This window comes from Pelophylax lessonae, assembly GCF_965119305.1.
Source record: "Pelophylax lessonae genome assembly, chromosome: 1".
Lineage (NCBI taxonomy): Eukaryota > Metazoa > Chordata > Amphibia > Anura > Ranidae > Pelophylax > Pelophylax lessonae.
This window is the reverse complement of record NC_138768.1, coordinates 457,889,598-457,909,397: the sequence shown is the minus strand read 5'-3', so window position 1 is coordinate 457,909,397 and position 19,800 is coordinate 457,889,598. Positions and strand designations below refer to the sequence as shown.

The window sequence follows — 19,800 nt, the reverse complement described above, 5'->3', positions numbered from 1 at the left end:
CCCATTCTTTTAGAGGATGCATGGGGAAGAGAGCTCTGTACTGGAATGGGAGAACTTGGGAGTACACAGCACATCCCTCAGCGCTGCACCCTGTACCTAGCGCACCCCCCCTAACCCTGCACCCAGCACACCCTCCCAATCCTGCAGCCCTCAACCCTGCACCCTGTACCTAGCGCACCCCTCAACCTTGCACCTAGCGCACCCCTCAACCCTGCACTCTGTACCTAGCGCAACCCTCAATTCTGCACTCGGTATGTAGCGCACCCCTCAGTCCTTCACTCGGTACGTAGCGCACCCCTCAGTCCTTCACTCGGTACGTAGCGCACCCCTCAGTCCTTCACTCGGTACGTAGCGCACCCCTCAGTCCTTCACTCGGTACGTAGCGCACCCCTCAGTCCTTCAATCGGTACGTACCGCACCCGTCAGTCCTTCACTCGGTACGTACCGCACCCCTCAGTCCTTCACTCGGTACGTACCGCACCCCTCAGTCCTTCACTCGGTACGTACCGCACCCCTCAGTCCTTCACACGGTACGTACCGCACCCCTCAGTCCTTCACTCGGTACGTACCGCACCCCTCAGTCCTGCACTCTGTACGTACCGCACCCCTCAGTCCTGCACACGGTACGTACCGCACCCCTCAGTCCTGCACTCGGTACGTAGCGCACCCCTCAGTCCTGCACTCGGTACGTAGCGCACCCCTCAGTCCTGCACTCAATACATAGCGCACCCCTCAACTTTGCAGTCAGTAGGTGGCGCACCTCTCAATTCTGCACTCTGTACATAGCGCATATTTACTTAAGGCAGTAATGATGTGTACAGTGCCTATAGTAGCCAATCATATTTTATCCTTATTTTATTTATCACAGTCAGATCAATGAAATATGCTTTATGATAATATTGTTAAAGTCGTCCTTAATTTTTATTTTTGTAACCTAATTCTGCATAAAACATTTAACAGTGTATTTTCATGTGATACGTTACTAGGGTATGTTTAGGGGTAGATTTAGGGGCGGGGCAGAGTAGGGGTTGGGTGGGGCAACTCCCAAGGCCTGGCTAGTAGCTCAGGACTTGACATTTTGAGCCCTGGCATAAATACTTCCAAACAGGGCTGAAGGCTCCTGAGAGGAGTACTGAGGCTGGGTGCGATGTTTTTAGCAAGCTACATGCAGTGTTCTGCCAGATCCTTCCACCGGGCATAATCTTCCTGTATTGCATTCACTGGGTCTAAAATAAGTTATGTAATGAAAACAGAAAGGTTTAAAAAGTCACTTTAAAATAGTTTGTTTGGATCAAGCTGATTCAAATTAACCATTACCTTCACTAACAGATGTGCAAGCTGTAAGAGCTGTATAAACTGAATATAGCATCAGCTACATACAGTATACAGGTCTGTGCTGCAGTAGTGGGACAGATGATGTCACAATCTCCACTTTAGCCATTCAGAGGAAGCCTTGTACTTACTTAACCAGAAAATAGAAAGCATCCTGCGAATGTCTTAATTGATTTAGTTCCAGGAATGCGACAGGAAGCTCCCATCCCGCTGCTGGAACTAAGCGCAGTGTACCGCATGTAGCCAATGCTACATAACCAAAGATTTAAAAATGACAGAAAGCTGGAGTTAGGCCTTAATCTAATGATTGAAAATGAGCAATGCATTTCATGTGAAGGTTTTTTTAAAAGAAACCCAAACAATTCAAATCTTTCTCTATTGTGATGCAGGCAGACATGACTGGGCTCTGTCTCCTTTTGAAGGTTGTCTTATGGAAACAGTTTTGTTGTGTTATGGGAATCTTGAATTTTTTCTGTGTATTTTATTATTGATACCGTTATAACCTTGATCACTTGTATGATGTTATTATATACAATGCTATTATTTGACACTTTGTTTTAAAGTGGATATTAAAGCAAAACTTCACTCTCCTAATCAACATTGACTATTTTAAATCCTTATTTTGCTAGCATTAGTAAATATATAAGAAAGTATATCATATTTACGTGTTTTAAACTTTGTTTTTACATTTCTTCAGTTACTTCCCGGTTTCTAGGCCTAGGCTAAGCACATTCTCCTGCATGCATGCCTGAGCTAAGGGCAGATGGGTTCCAGGAAGTAGATGTTACATGAATCATCTGACCTTCAAGATGGCCATGACCAGAAATGCTAGGGAGCTTTTTTAAAAGTGATTTATAAATAAGCTAAATAAAGCATAGATACATGGATGGATGGATGAGTTTGCCCTGAATATGACAAATTAAATAGCGTTTTCTGTTTGTGGTGCTCAGATGCAGCGTAGTTCCGATTTAACCTAGAAAAATATTACTTTTTTGACAAAGAGGGACTGAGCCATTGTAATATAATTTGACTTTCCTGATAGTATTACTATACACTGTATTAAACTCCACTAATTTAACTCTTTAAAATTGGAAGCTATGTAACAGGTATTTTACAGTCCTTGCTCCCTCCCTTAAGGGCATTACTATGAGACGTCCCAGATAGTAATTGTTAAGGCTGCTCTGTGTCCTGTGATGTACGTCCTACATTCTTACCTGTAAAATCCAATTCTTGGAGTACATCACGGGACACAGAGAAGCCATAATTACTATCTGGGTTATACACCACCTAGAGGTAAATGGACACTGACAGGAAGTCCCCCTCTATATAACCCCTCCCATGCAGGAAGTACCTCAATTTTGTAGTAAGCAATAAACTTCCCAAACAGGTGGAGGGACCTTTGTGTCCCGTGATGTACTCCAAGAAATGGATTTTACAGGTAAGAATGTAGGAAAAACGGAATTTTTGTAAAATCTTACCTGTAAAATTCCTTTCTCCGAGTCCTCCGACAGTCGCCGCCATCTTCATATTCGTCACAATGGGGTATTAGTCCCTGCTTCGTAGGAGTAGCTAGGCAACAGAATATGTCAATATTAAAGGTTTTAACATATTCCCACCCCCAGGGGGTGGTCCCCTCAGACAATACCCTCCCATTTCCTGTATCCATTCCTCAGTTTCAGTGGAATAGCAGTAGAGAGTACATCAAACCCCAAAAGAGGGGCGGGGGCGGCGACTGTCGGAGGACTCAGAGAAAGGAATTTTACAGGTAAGATTTTACAAAAATTCCGTTTTCTCTTACGTCCTCCGACAGTCGCCGCCATCTTCATATTCGTCACAATGGGGACGTCCCAAAGCAGTGCAAACATGAGGGGTGGGAAACGCAGTCGCGCCTAAAGGCAACGCCGTCTCCACATCAGAGAAGGGAACCTTATCAAAAGAAGGAACCCAGCCGGGCAACCTGAAAAAATTTGCTCAACAGGAGCAACAACCCAGGAAAACAAATAACCCAGGGATAAGAAACAAATCCCGAACAGATAAAGGGCCCAAAAACAAAGACCCTTACGGAACTGCCGCACTAGGAACCTTGCGGCCAAAGGAAGCATCTGCCGATGCCTGAACATCTACTCTGTAGAATTTTGTGAAAGTGTGTACAGTCGACCAAGTCGCCACCCTACACACCTGGGCCACAGAAGCCCCATGACGACAGGCCCAAGACGTACTCCACGATCTGGTAGAGTGCGCCTTCACAGGCATAGGGGGAACTTTCCCCTTCAAAGCATATGCCTGTTCAATGGTCTGTCTGATCCATTTGGCGATGGTGGAACCCGACGCCGCCATGCCCTTCCGAGAACCATCCGGAAGTACAAACAAGGAATCCGTCTTGCGAAAAGACACAGTCGATTTCAGGTAAACCCTAATCGCCCGAACAACATCCAAGGAGTGTAACTGTACCACCTTCGGATGCTTAGGCTTCGCGCAAAGCGAAGGCAAGACAATGTCCTCATTGAGATGAAAATCCGAAACGCACTTCGGAAGACAAGAAGGGTTAGGTCGTAAGACCACCGTATCCAAGTGAACGACCAGGTACGGAGACTTGCAGGACAAAGCCGTCATCCGACACTCTGCGAGCCGAAGTGATCGCCACCAAAAAAGCGACCTTCTTGGAGAGCATAGACAACGAGATCTCCCTGATCTGCTCAAAAGGAGCACGTAGTAACACGGACAGAACAAGGTTCAAGTCCCAAGGAGGCAAAGGATCCCTCCTAGGAGGGACCAGATGTCGTACCCCTTGAACAAAGGGGCTAACCAAGGAGTTAGATGCCACAGAACGGCCAGTGCAGACACCTGACCCTTGATCGTAGCCAGCGCCAAGCGCTGGTCGACACCCGTCTAAAGGAAGGACAACACTCTAGACACTGAGTAGGTGCGAGGTGAGACCCTCCTGGACTCACACCAGGCAAAATACGCCTTCCAAGCACGGTAATAGACCTTCCCCGAGGAAGATTTCCTCGCATTGATCAAAGTGTGAACGACCTCAGGAGAGAGACCTCTATCCTTCAGGATTTCCGTTTCAACAGCCAGGCCGTCAATGCCAGCGACTGTAAAGCAGGATGGAATATCGGCCCTTGAGACAGAAGATCTACCCGAAAAGGCAGACGCCATGGAGCGTCGATCGCCAGATTCACGAGATCTGCGTACCAGGACCGGCGAGGCCAGTCCGGTGCCACAAGAATCACTGTGTTTTGTTCCGAGTGCAACCTGCGAAGGAACCTGGACAGTAAGTGAATCGGTGGAAACGCATACATTAGCCGATACTGATGCCACGGGACTACCAACGCGTCTGACGCGTCTGCCCGAGGATCGCGCGTTCTTGCCACGAACCTTCTCACCTTGTTGTTCAAACGAGACGCGAACCGGTCGACCTCCGGAAGACCCCACTTCGCGCACAACATCTGGAAGACATCCGGGTGGAGGGACCATTCCCCCTGGTCCAGGGTCTGGCGGCTCATATACTCCGCCTGCCAGTTCTCCACCCCCGGAATGTGAACCGCCGATCTCGCCGGGACGTGTGTCTCGGCCCAAGACAGAATGTCGGCCACTTCTCGAGCCGCTCGGGCACTCCTGGTGCCCCCTTGGCGATTGATGTAAGCCACCGCCGTGGCATTGTCCGTCCGCACCCGAACCGGGCAGCCCTGCAGCCTGTCCGTCCAACGACGGAGGCAGAGATTTATCGCTCGCAATACTAGAATATTGATCGGAAGGGAGGATTCCTCCTCCGACCAAGTTCCCTGGGCGGACAGAACGCCCAGAACACCACCCCAGCCCGATGACTCAAGGAAATCTGGAGTTCCAGAGACTGTGGTCGCCCGTCCCACCTGGACAGGATCTCCGCCTGGAGCCCCCTCGTGTGAAACTGGGCGAAGGGAATCGCCTCGAAAGCCGAGACCATCAATCCCAGACACCGCATGCACGCCCGGAAGGACGAGCACGGAGCGTCCCTGAGGGACCTGACTTCTTCCTGAAGAGTCCCGAGTTTGTCGTCCGTTAGGAAGACCTTCGCCTGGACTGAGTCCAGGACCATTCTCAGGTAGGGAAGACGAACCGACGGACACAGCGTCGACTTTGGAACATTTATCGTCCACCCAAACTCCTGTAGAGTTTGCATTGTGACGGACAGGGCCTCCACCAGACCCTGGTTGGTCGCAGACCGAACCAGAAAGTCGTCCAGATACCCCAGGACAGAGATGCCCTGGGCTCTCAACAAAGCCAGAACCGGTGAAAGCACCTTGGTGAACACCCGTGGGGCAGAGGCGAGACCAAAAGGCAACGCCACGAATTGGTAGTGATCCTCTGCAATGGCGAATCGAAGGTACCTCTGGTGACCCTCGTACGCATCCTTCAAGTCGATGGAGGCCATGAACTCCCCTGGAACCAGGGCAGCCACCACCGACCGCAGTGAATCCATGCGGACGAACTTTGCCCTCCTTTCTGGGCACAGTGAACAGATTGGAATAGAACCCCCGAAATCTGTCCCGGTGAGGTACCGGAAGCACCACTCCCTGAGCCCGCAGGTCCCGCACCGCCAGGTGCAGAGCCCGCAAAGGATCCGGAGACAGTTGAAGATTTGAGGGAAAAAATCTGCTCTCCGGCCGAGAGAGAAACTCGATCTTGTAGCCAGACCGAATGATTTCCTGAACCCACCTGTCCCGAACCCGGGCCAGCCAGGGCTGAAGAAAACCGAGCAAGTGACCCCCCACCCCAGAACTGGGTGAGGGGGCCCCTTCAGGCCGCATTGTTACGCGCAGCTTGTCCGGACTGCCCGGACTTCTGCTTACCTGACTTCTTATGGGAGCCTTGACCCTTGAAGGGCTTGTGGAAGTGGGGCAGGAGCGTGCTCTTGCCACCTGTGACCCCCTTTATCAGAGTATCCAAAGAGTCGCCAAAAAGGCGAGACCCATCATAAGGCAGATTGGCCAAGGTTTTGCGCGAAGATTGGTCCACAGACCAACACTTCAACCAAACCAAGCGGCGAGACAACACCGCCACACTGCGCACACGTGCAGCCAGCGGTACCATATCCAGGTCCGCATCACACAGGTACATGACACCCTGATGGATTCGATCCACCAAATCCAAAGTCGCCGGGGAGGCAGATTCAGCCACCAGAACGCGCCTAAGCACCTGCGTCCAATTCGCGACAGCCTGGGCTGTCATAAGTGAAGCAAATAAAGCTTTCAGCATAGACCCGGTAACAGAGTAAGTATGGCTGACAAGAGACTCCAGTCTCCTGTCCGTGGCATCCCGGAACACCGGGGCGTCCTCTGAGGGAACCGCAGTGGACTTATTCAAAACAGCCACCGCGTGATCCACCGGAGGTGGCACACACCAACGTTCATCAGTAGCGGGTGTGAAGGGAGAACGCAGCCTGAACCTACTTGGTACAGCAAAAGGCTTGCGTATATTGCGCCATTGCTCCTTAACAGCGCGCTGAAAATCATCCGTGCAGGGGAAAACCTGCGATGACTTGCGCCTTTTTTGTGTCCCATAAGCCGCCAGAGCAGCAGGAGGACATGGTTCATCTTGTAAATGCAGCGTTTGCTTGATAGAAGCAATCAATACATCCATGAGTGCAAGCTCTTCAGGCGAGCCAGGGGGAGAATTATCCACCCCTTCTACCTCAGCCTCCACCTCGGACCCCACAAGATCCAGGGAGGAACGGGACCCCGATAAGGAGACCCCAGCCATAGCAGCCCCATCACCATCATCCTCTGAATCAGAGGAAATTAAAACTCTGGGCCATTTTGTGGATTGAGCAGCCACCAGCATTTGCACCTGAGCAGCAAGATTAGCCACAACCGCAGCCAAATCCCCCCTGGGGGGGAAACAGCAGTCCCTCATGAACCCACCAAAGTGGTAGGATATTTGCTTTCCTGAGAATCCATTGCCCCCAGATCAGACCGGAAAATAAAGGGTTAACAGCCCCTACAACAAGCGCGGCGAGCGCTGCCCACCGCACACACACACTAGCACAATCGAGACCCCCACAGGGATAAAGGCTAAACTTAGGCCAAGGACACAGGGATAGAGAGGATAAAACCTGTAAAGACCACTGCTGCTGCTGCTGCTCCGATCGGTGCGCCCAGGGAAAAGGATGTGATGTAATACAGGGCGCTTCTGTGCAAGCCTATGGAAGGCTACAAGAAAATGGCCGCCAGCAGTGTTACCATGCGGCCGGAGCGAGCGCTGACAAAATGGCGTCGTTTGGCGCTGAAAACTCCGCTCCCTCACCTCAGTGAAATGCACAGTAAACATGGCGGACCGCCGCAGTGGTCTCAGTAATGTGTCCCAACACGATTCATGCATGTTTTACAGCACACAGTCTGACACACAAGCCCAGTCTGACACAGAAGTGCAGCACAGCCCCCCTCCTTGCAGCCCACAGCAAGCACCAGAGAGATAGGGAACATTTACAGTGTGACAGAGGCAGGGTAACACAGTCCCAGACTGACACCCCCCAGACAGACAGGTCCCCACATAGATTTACACTTACCTCATAGGTGGCGTGGGGAACCCGCACAGGCGAACAAGCCGCTGTACAGGAGACAGGGAGAGTCGCATCCAGGACGCAGCAAGGTGGGTTAAGAAACCGCACAGCGTCCAGTGAGGTAGCCACCTCACCATAGCATCCCTGCACCGAACAGGGATGGGTCGTTCAGAACGCCAGGAGCGGTACCTGACCGAACGCTCGATGGCGGGCTGAGAAGCCACTGACCCACAACCTGTGACCAGGGGGGTCAGCCCGAGACGCAGCCCGCATGATCCTCTTCATCAGAAGAACTAAACTGATGCTGGTAAAAATAACAGCTAAGTAAAGAAAGAGAAAAAAACTCAAATAAAATCAAAAAAGAAGAGAAAGGCTGAGACAAAAGCCCCAGCATAGAGACATGCAGCCACTCCTGACAAGCTAGACATTGAAACTGAGGAAATGGGAGGGTATTGTCTGAGGGGACCACCCCCTGGGGGTGGGAATATGTTAAAACCTTTAATATTGACATATTCTGTTGCCTAGCTACTCCTACGAAGCAGGGACTAATACCCCATTGTGACGAATATGAAGATGGCGGCGACTGTCGGAGGACGTAAGAGAAATGGGATTTTTGTCTTGCTGTAAAATCCATTTCTCTGATGTTCATTGATGGACAAAGCTCCTGATCATCCTAATCATTGAGTTATACTGCCCCCTACAGGAGCAGGACACTAGGCAGAAAAAAAGCTTGACTACGCCTATGGGCAGTCCTAGGGGGATATACTCCCACTCTCAGCTATTGGCACTCATCTTTGTCACAAGCAGTGTCAGAAGAAATCCAACTCCACAAAGGGGTGGGTGCTGTGTCTGTAAATGATCAGAGAAATAGATTTTACGGTAAGACAAAAATCCAATTTTCTCTACCGTCCATTGACGGACACAGCTCCTGATCTTCTTTACCATCGGGATGTCCCAAAGCAGTGTTAAACATGATGGCTGGGGGGGGGTGGAGCCGGCGCTGGACATGCGAGGACGTGCAGGGAGAGAGCTCTGTCTTATAGCCTGTGATCCTGCTATTATCCTGAACGCAAACTCTTCGGTTTTGCTGCTGGCTACTTGGGGAGATCCTTGGGACCTGCGGTGGTGCATTCCGGATGGTAAAGTACGGGAGGATGGCCCCTACACCCCCGGGAGATAGACTGGCTCGTTTTGCCTGGGGTTAACAAGATGGCGCCGGCCGGGGACGCTGCTGTGCTCGGGCAGAATATTTGGGATGATCCGGAGGCGCCTCCAGTCGCTCCTAAACCTCCCAAGAAAGGGGCAAAAAACAGGGGGAGATCGCTGGACAGGCATGCCATGCCGGTGAGTGTGGAGGTGCCGGGACCATCAGCTCCCGGGGAGCCATCTTTATCCCAGATTATGGATGCTATACAGTTCTGCAGATCCTCCCTTACAGAACATATTGATGGGCTTAAAATAGAGCTCTCCTTTCTGAAACAGGACCTAGCTAAAGTGAAAGACAGAACGAACGCTGCTGAGAGGAGAATCAGTGATTTGGAAGATGTGGTTAGACCTATGGAGACAACGGTGCAGGTGTCTAAAAAGGCTATTTCAGAACATGCGCTAAAGAGGGCTGACATGGAAGATCGTATACATATAAATAAGTTGCGCTAAATTGAATAATATTGTAATAAAAAATATTAGTCAAATGTGAAATGTAGTGATGGTAAAGCCATACACTAACTAGTGTGAAACCAGATACAGTGTCCAAATGTTCATGTAATTGATCCAAAGATCTGGAATCTGCACAAATCCAAGGTGAAAATAATGAAGCCACTAGGTGTACAATCTCCTTACCGAATGCAGGTAAAAAATTCGCCCAAATTTCAAAGTGGCAATTCTAATCCAGCGGCTTCAAAGTGACTCCTCAGATTTGTATGATGTCTCAGTAGTCAAATGTCAAGTGCATGTAAAAAGAAAAAACTTCCATAGCATAATACTGTTTCTCCCAGTATTGTCACTAGTAATGCAAATTACCCAAAGTGTGTACCACCACCGATGCTGACTGCTAACCAGACATGTAGTGAATTAAGAGTGAATTAAAGCACCAACACCCTTAAATCCAATCTGCTTACCAGAGGACAGATATATATAGCGTGAAATCAGAAGGAAAACAACCTAGATTGGCCACCAAGGTTCGAAAGGGACCACCACCAACAACACAGCCGCTTACCAGACAAGGGTAACAAATGCGCCTGTAACAGTCTGATGGGGATGTCTTCAAAATTAGCCAAGATGACTGAACCAAATGCTCCAAAGTGATCCAATAGCAAGCATGTGCTTCCATGTGCAGGTAAAAAAAAGGCTTTTTACCTCTGTCGCCCCTGCTGTTTGCCCTGGCTATGGAACCCTTGGCGATGAGGTTGAGGCAGAGTATGGCTTTTAAGGGGTTGCGGGTGGTTCAGATGGAGGAGCGTGTTTTTTTGTATGCGGATGACATGCTCCTGTATCTGCAGGATCCGGGCCCTTCCTTGAACTATGCCTTTGAGGTGATTCAGGAGTTTGGGGACTATTCTGGATTCTGTATTAATTGGTCCAAGTCTTCCTTATTCCCCTTAGATGACGGGGTTGTGGCCCTGGAGGGGTGCCCCATTCCTCTAACTAGTTCCTTTAAATATTTGGGGATTGTGTTCCAACTTCCAATCTCTACGTTTTTGGAGAATAATCTTATCCCGATAGTTCAAGCTTTTAAAGACAGGGTGGTATGGTGGCAAGCGCTTCCCCTCTCTTTGATGGGCAGGGCGAACATATTTAAAATGATCTTTTTGCCTAAATTTTTATATGCTCTGTCCAACTCTCCTGTTTATATCCCCAGGGGGGTATTCCGGAGTATTGATGCCATCCTTACCACTCTGTTGTGGGGTAATAAACCCTCTAGAGTGGCTTTGTCTGTTCTCAAGTGCCCTACTTCGGGTGGGGGACTGGCTGTACCGGATTTGAGGTCCTACTATTTTGCATCCATCCGTTATGGTTTAATCCATCGCTTGGGGAGTTCGCTAGGTTGCAGGACGGGGGCCGCTGGGCCCATTATGGCCTTAAATACCCACACCAACTATTCCATCAGGGCCAGTTAGTGTCTTTTGAGCAACTTAGGGAGCGTTTTGGGACCCCCGGGACGTGGCGCTTCCGGTATTTGCAGCTTCGCCACGCGGTGCGGGTGCAGTTCGGGGGGGGGGGGGGGTAGGAGGTTTCTGTTGGCTAACCCCTCTCTTGAAACTATGCTTTTGGACCCGGATCCGCTTAAGAGAATTTCTAGGTATTATGGAGCGCTATGTCCTGGGGGTGCTGGTCCGGTGGCTAGGGCCAGGTGGCTAACATTTATACCTGACTTGTCTGACGAACACTGGGAGGAGTAACTGGAGACATATCTTAGCACAGTTGTGTCATCGACTGATAGAATGATTCAGCTGCGGTATCTGCATCAGACATACTATACCCCGGTTTGTTTATTTACTATGCATAAAAGGGATTCGGACCTCTGCCATAAATGCTGGGGGTGAAGAGGATCGTTTCTTCATATGGTCTGGGACTGCCCCACGGTGAGGCCCCTTTTGGTCTCAGGTCACTAAATTCATAGAGGAGAACTTCGGGCTCCCTAATATCTGTTCCCCTCTGGTGTGTCTCTTGGGAGTTCTGGAGGTGGACGGACTGAATGCAGCTACTAAACTTTTTTTGCGTATTCTTTTCTTCTGTGTGAGGAAGTTAATTGCTAGAAGATGGATATATACTGAGGTGTTAACGCTCCCGATGTGGCTGCGGGTGGTGAATGCTGACATCATACTGTACAGGATGACATATGAGGCTAGGGGGTCCCCCAAGAAGGTTAGGAAAATATGGTATCGCTGGAATGACTCTACTGCTACGTTGGTGGGGACTGCTGATGATTAAACTGGAGGGAATGCACCTGGCTGGTGGGTTACTGGGGTTATGGGTACTGGAACTTTGAGGGCCTGCAGTGCTCTCCGCATGCCCTGCTAATGTTTAATGGATACTACATGGGGGGTTCCTCTGTAATGGTCACAAAAAGGGAATGGGAACTGGGCTCTGTTTTGCCCGGGTGGCCTCCTCTCCTTTGCTTTCCTTTGGGGGTGAAGGTGGGGAGGCCAGGTTGTTCTTTTGGTTGTGTTGTAGGCTTCAAGGTTAAATTAAAAATGGAGTCCTTCTGTTCACATGGTTTTATTTTTGTAATGTACAATGACTGAGTGGTGGGAAATTTGATCCTTACCATACCTGGAGAGATGCTTTGGATGTTTTTTTCTCTGCCTCTTGGTATGTGCTACATGATCCATTTATTGTGCTGTGATGTGTAATTCTATGTGTTTATGTTGGATTTCAACAAAAAACAAACATGAGGGTTGGGAACAGCAGAAAAAAATTCCCCAAGGCTAAACTATAGCCAACCAGGTAACATAAAGCTCAACAAAGAACTGGAGCTCACCTGAAAAAAACAATATACCCTCAAAGAGGACCAGGCCCTCTAAACAGTAGCCTGAAAAACCTTGCGGCTAAAGAAGCATCCGCAGATGCCAACACATTCCCTATATAACATTTTGTAAAGGTGTGCACAGACAACCAGGTAGCCGCCTTGCCAACCTGCATCACTGACGCCTGATGACGGAAGGCCCAGGAGGCACTAAGCGCCCTAGAAGAGTGCACCATAACAGGGAAAGAAGGAACCTGACCCTCAATTAAATAGGCTTGAAGCACCATCTGTCTGATTCCTCTGGAAATGGTCGCAGAAGTGGACAACCCCTTTCCGAGGTCCGCCCGTGAGCACAAATAGTGAGTCTGACTTCCTAAAAGACTCCTTAGCTGCCAGGTACATCCTAACTGCCTCACCACATCCAAGGAATGCAAGGCAATTTCCTTAGGATGTTTTGACCTGGGACACAGGGAAGGCAACTCAATGTTTTCATTCAAATGAAATCCAGGAGAAAACCTTTGGTAGGAACGATGGACAGGGGCGAAGAACCACCTTATCTCTGTGAACCACCAAGTAAGGTGAATGATAAGACAACGGCGCCAGCTCCGACACCCTTCACGCAGAAGTTTTAGCCACCAAAAAGGCCACCTTCGGGGATAATGTAAGCAGGGGAACCTTCCTAAAGATTTTCAAAAGGAGGTTTCTGGAGGACTAAAAGCACCAAATTGAGGTCTCAAGGCAGCAATGGAGACTGCACCGGAGGAGTCAAGTGTCAAACTCCCTGGATAAAAGTGCACACTAGAGCTGCATGATTCTGGATAAAATGCGAATCACAATTTTTTGCTCAGAATAAAGATCACCATTCTCTCACAAATCTCTCTTGATTCTCGGCATAACATCTTTTACAATATAAAAAAAAATTGGGCAAACTTTACGGTTTAGTTTTTTTAAAATTCATTAAAAAGTATTTTTTTCCCCAAAAAACTGCGTTTGAAAGACTTCGGCACTAATACAGTGTGACATAATAGATTGCAACGATCACCATTTTATTCTCTAGGGTCTCTGCCAAAAAAAAATAAAAATAAAATAAATATATAATGTTAGGGGTTCTAAGTAGTTTTCTAGCAAAAAATATAGCAAAAATATTGATTTTAACTTGTAAGCAACAAGTGTCAGAAAAAGGTTTATTCTTTAAGAGGTTAAACTGCCCTCAGGTACAGACAAAAGTTCATTCCTTTGATCTAAAAGAACAAAATTATACATTGCAAAACACTGTGTTTGTAGTTATCTCACAGTCTTAGGCTGGCCACACATGATACAATTTTCTTTCAGTTTTCTGTCAGATTTTCTTGAAATTTACCTTCAAGTATGTAGTACGAAGGCCTGCCTAATTGGATACACGTGAATGTGTTGTTTAACTTTGACCTCACATTATGTGTTTTGTGGTAGATCTGACAGAAAATTGTACAACAAAAGTTGAACATGTATGGCCAGCCTTAACAATGTTGATAAACATTTGCAGGAGGCTCTTTTTTTTTGATAGCTGTGAGTGAGCAGAGGACAGCTCTGTAAGAATCGAGGACATGCCATTTTAAGATCGTGAGGAGGGGGGGGTTGTATCGAGATCGCAATTTTTTAACGATTGATCGTGCAGCTCTAGTGCGTACCAAGGAAAGTGTGGCCAATGTTCCTTGAAAGAAGACCGCCAAGGCCGAGACCTGGCCCTTGATAGTACTCAAGGCCAGGTGCTGCTCAACCCCCCCATTGGGGGAAGGTCAATATCCGAGCCACCGAAAAGGAGCGAGAATGAACCCCAAGAGACTCACACCACACAATGTACGACTTCCATGTATGATGGTAAATCTTTCTAGAGGTAGATTTTCTAGCTTTTACCAACGTAGCAATTACTGAATCAGGCAAACCTCCATCTTTCAGCACCTGGCTTTCAACAGGTAAGCTGTTAAAACCAGCAACTGTAAAGCAGGCTAGAAGATTGGCCCTTGGGACAGCAGATCTTCCCTGAGAGGAAGTCTCCAAGGAACATCGGCGTCCAGCCATACCAGATCGGCATACCAAGACCGGCTGGAGCGACTAAGATGACCGCAATCCCTTCTGCCTCGATCCTGCACAGAAGTCTTAGCAGAAGCTTGAGAGGGAGAAAGGCATAAATCAGATGATACTGACTCCACAGGGCCACCAGCGTGTCTGTGGCATCTGCATCTAGAGCAGTGCTCCCCAACCTTTTTATAGCCGCGGACCGGTCAACGTTTGATAATTTTTCTGTGGCCCGCTGAGGGGGGCATCAATGCATAGTGACCAGCGTGCCCCCAATCAATGCAGAGTGCCACAGCGTGCCCCCATCAATGCACAGTGACCATAGCGTGCCCCCAATCAATGCACAGTGACCACAGCATGCTCCCATTAAATGCACAGTGACCACAGCGTGGGCCCAATCAATGCACAGTGACCACAGCGTGGGCCCAATCAATGCACAGTGACCACAGCGTGCCCCCAATCAATGCACAGTGACCACAGCGTGCCCCCAATCAATGCACAGTGACCACAGCGTGCCCCCAATCAATGCACAGTGCCACAGCATGCCCCCAATCAATGCAGAGATGCCAGCGTGCCCCCAATCAATGCAGAGTGCCACAGCGTGCCCCCATCAATGCACAGTGACCATAGCGTGCCCCCAATCAATGCACAGTGACCACAGAATGCTCCCAATCAATGCACAGTGACCACAGCTTGCCCCCAATCAATGCACAGTGACCACAGCGTGCCCCCAATCAATGCACAGTGCCACAGCATGCCCCCAATCAATGCAGAGATGCCAGCGTGCCCCCTTTCAATGCAGAGATGCCAGCGTTTCCCCCCCGCGAGACCAGTGCACTTACCTCACGGCAGCTTCTATTCAGTCCCCTCGTCTCCTTGAGTCCTTCCGCCTCCTCCACGGCCAATGGCATGGGGTTTGCCTTTTGGCCAATCAGGAAGCGGGAGGACCCGCTCCCTGATTGGCCAGGAGGAGGATCCGTGTGACAATAGCGGATTTTCATTTCGCTATTGTCACACAATGGGTGGGCTCGGGGCTTACTGCTCTGCGCCCCGGCCGCCACAGTAAAATAATTTAAAGTTCCTCGGGCGGCCCGGTACCATTTGATCCACGGACTGGTACCGGTCCGCGGTTGGGGAACACTGCACTAGAGGGTCCAGAAACCTTGCCACAAAACTTTGCACCTTACTGTTGAGAAGAGAGACCAACAGGTCCACCTCAGGAGGCACAACTGATGAAACACCTCCAGATGAAGTGACCCTTCCCCCTGGTCCAACGCCTGTCAAGCGAGGTAATCCACCTGCCATTTTCCACCCTCGGAATGTGTACAGCAGAGATGGCTGGAACGAAAACATTCTGCCCACCTTGGAATGCCGGCTACTTCTTGAGCCGCCATGACACTTCTTGTGCCCCCTTGGTGATTGAATTAGCATTGGACACCCCTGAAGACGATCCGTCCAATGATCCAGACAAAGTCTGATTGCTCTGAGCTCCAGTACAGTGATCGGCAGTCTGGACTCTTCCAGTGTCCAGACACCCTGAGCAGAATCTTTTCCGAGGTGGAACATATACATTTACACTTTGATTGATCTGTAAACAGTATTTTATCCCAATCTCTAACATGAATCTTTTACACTGGCTAGTCAATGCTAAAACTTAACATACTCTGTTAAAGATTGTCTGGAAGCTGGTACTTTTCCATGAAGGTTGCAATGTGCTGTCTTTTGACAGTAATTTAACTAACAGGGATAAGGTGTTCCTTGTTTAGTTGATGTTTAATCTTGGATGCAGATACTGTTTTTGTCTTGTAATGAAGTTAGCCTTTTACACTAGTACTCAAGATGCTACGGTCACCTTACGCCGGTCGGGTCTTGTACTAAAGAAAAATTAAAGATTCTTCATTGTGCATTATATTTATTTTACACCTTTATATAGTGCTGGCATAATTTGCAGCAGACTTGGAAAATAAGTGACTAAAGCTTAGTTTAGATTAATTTGTTTCTATGGACTTAAAGGGGCCATACAAGCTGCTTTCTGCCATTTTGAAACGTATTCTTTTTTAAATAAAAAAAAATCTATTAAACACGTTCTCTTTTTTAATGAATGATGAAATAAACCGATAAAGCCACAAGGATAACCACTCCCAGTGGTCATTTGATGCCTAGCTCTTGAAAATAATAGTAGAGTAGTGCCTATCTTAAGTTTGGCAAAAGTGCCAAAGGCTGTCATTATTCTCTATAGTTGGGCCTGCAGCGGCACAGCTCGAGGCACCTGAACAGAGGAACAATGCATGGATCAAGGGTTGGCAAAGTAGTAAGGCTGGCCATACACGGTTCGAATCTTAGTCGGTTCAGCAAGAACCGGCTGAGATTCGAACCGTTAATGGGCAGACTAAATGTACCAAGTTGATTGATCAACCTTGGTACAACCAGCATGCCGGATTCTCTTGCGGTTATCGCTAGTGGCTGCTATAGCCTCTAGCCGTAATCACTGTCTTCGCCCAGTGGGGATGGCTTCCCCTGTCCCGGGAGCAGACAATTGCTTGGCAGGAGGGATTTCCCTGTCAGCACGGTCTGTGCTGATGGGGGGAATCATGCAAATTTCTTTCATGCAACCCTGTATGGCCTGACTAAACATCACTTTTGGACATCAGAGATACTTGCTTAATTCGACATTGTAAAAAAGGCAATCTGGCTCACAGCAATACAATCAAGGATTTAAAAATGTATAAGTCTTTTGTTTAATTTTCATGATACTTTTGAAGTGATGTGATTAATAATTAAGTAAAAGGCATTTATCACAGGTATAAAGCTGGTGGAATGGCACTGTACATATATCAACATTTTACCTAGTTCACTTCTTAGGCACCTACAGACTAGGTGGTGGCTCACCATGCATGCACAAGCTTTCTCAAGATCAATTCTGATATAGTATAAAAACATGCCACAGGTAGATGAAGTACTCCAGTACTACCAATGTGTTGTCACTGGGTAAAAAAAAAAAAAACCCAGGGGGGTGTTATAATTTCTGTGTGCAAAAAGCCTCCTCAGTATGCCAATGGTGTGAATTTGGTACATGTGCCTACAAGCAAGCAGAATTATAAATTGTGTTTGTTTTCAAATTATTAGGGAAGGGAGAAAACACCACCCACAGAAATGAGATTAAATCTTGATTCTTCAGCTGTATGGTGCAGCACACACAGCTAATTATATAGGCTGAGGCTAAACAGCATGTATTGCTGCTGCGTGTGAATGAGATGTTTCCTGTGATCAGGCCCAGTCATTAGTTACTTTGTGCTCACCTTTTCCAGCAGCTCACTCCTCATCTCCCCTGTGTAACGTGCTTGTGTTTGAAGATGGACAGTCTTGGTCAATGGTGTACGTTCCTTGCTGATTGTAGGTGTGCGCCCCGGAGCAAGAAACTGATTAGCCAAGGCTTTTTCAGTGGGAGATGACTGCAGGAAATGAACACAGCTTTATTAGTCATAAGGTCCAAACAGTAGTCCATTTCAACATTATTATTCCTTAAATCTTGTTGTTATTTCACCCTTTTGCCAAAGCATTATGCATGTTTTACTGGGTTGAAAGGGTAACTGGAATGGTCTCCTCTCAGTGAGATCTGCTTTAATGTTTTAATATCAGTTTTATACATCAAAGGAGGACTAAGGCACCTTCAATTTAAAGCATATGTAAACCCAAAAAAAAAACGCTCAATACACACACACACACATATATATATATATATATATACCGTATCTCGCAAAAGTAACTACACCCCTCACATTTTTGTAAATATTTTAATATATCTTTTCATGCGTCAACACTGAAGAAATTACACTTTACTACAATGTAAAGTAGTTAGTGTACAGCTTGTATAAGAATGTAAATTTGCTGTCCTCTCAAAATAACTCAATGCACAGCCATTAAGGTCTAACCCGCTGGCAACAAAGGTGAGTACATCCCTAAGTAAAAATGTGCAATTTGGGCCCAAAGTGTCAATATTTTGTGTGGCCACCATTATTTTCCATCACTGCCTTAACCCTCTTGGGCATGGAGTTCACCAGAGCTTCACAGGTTGCCACTGGAGTCCTCTTCCACTCTTCCATGACGATTTAACAGAGCTGGTGGATGTTAGAGCCCTTGCACTCCTCCCCCTTCCGTTTGAAGATGCCCTACAGATTGCTCAATAGGGTTTAGGTCTGGAGACATGCTTGACCAGTCCATCACCTTTACCCTCAGCTTCTTTAGCAAGGCAGTGGAGGTGTGTTTAGGGTCGTCATGTTGGAATACTGCCCTGTGGCCCTGTCCCTGAAGGGAGGGGATCATGCTCTGCTTCAGTATGTCACAGTACATGTTGCCATGTTCCCTCAATGAACTGTAGCTCCCCAGTGCCGGCATCACTCATGCAGCCCCAGACCATGACACTCCCACCACCATGCTTGGCTGTAGGCAAGACACACTTGTTTTTGTACTCCTCACCTGGTTGCCGCCACACACCGTTGACACCATCTAAACCAAATAAGTTTATCTTGGTCTCATCAGACTGGGGTGACCACTGAATCTAGATTATCCAGCCGTCACCCAGTCCGGCGGTTGACTGTAGATTTCACAGGAAAAAATCCAGGAGAAAAAAAATTCTATCTAAATTGAAAAAATTGCCAGGACCAGAGATCCCAACAAGGAACTAGGTCCTTACTCCTGACTAGGCAGAAAAACAACTGAGTACCTATAGCAGAGAGAGGGAGTATACCCCCTGGGAATGGCCATAGAAGTAGCCAGACTTTTTTTCTGCCTAGTGTCCTACTCCTTTAGGGGGCAGTATAACCCAATGGTTAAGAAGATCAGGAGCAGTGTCCGTCAGTGAATGAAAGAGAAAAAGCATTGTTTCCTATCAGGCCATTTCATACCACTGCGATGTGGTGGTGTGCACTGTAAAAAAAAAATAAAGTATGTCATACATGATTTTTTTTTTTCAGCGCAGTGTGATACAATCCACAGCATTGCACTATACTACAGTCAACTAATTGCCACTTTGTTACTTTACAATAAAGTTTGAACAAAAGAATAAAGGAAACAAAAAGAAACAAAAAAGTATAAAGGTTTATGGATATTGGCATTCGAGTCATCACACCACATGCAAATGGCATGAATCTTGGTATGTGGCATTATTTTGTTTGGCCGGGCTTTAAGTGTTTTACCTACTTTATAAACCAATATATTAATGCTATTCATATATATTTTTTTAAATTCAATAAATATTTTATGTTCATTCAAATCAAATTTACAAGTTATGCAACTATAAATAAAAGTGGGCAAATAAAACAACTGCTCTCTGCCAGAGCGCAAGTGATGCACGCATTACAATTTTCCATGGTGATACATGTTAATGATTGTTGCAACTAAGTAA

At 47.5% G+C, this 19,800-nt stretch overlaps 1 protein-coding gene across 1 annotated transcript in view; it reads right to left on the bottom strand.

Annotated features, from left to right (window-relative positions):
• The window catches only part of USE1 (unconventional SNARE in the ER 1), a 194,929-nt gene that overhangs the window by 72,282 nt on the left and 102,847 nt on the right, over positions 1 to 19,800 (bottom strand). The window contains exon 4 of the mRNA XM_082273953.1: positions 17,696 to 17,848. Within this exon, the coding sequence (XP_082130079.1) occupies positions 17,696 to 17,848 (153 nt within the window). The remainder of the gene's footprint in view (positions 1 to 17,695; positions 17,849 to 19,800) is intronic.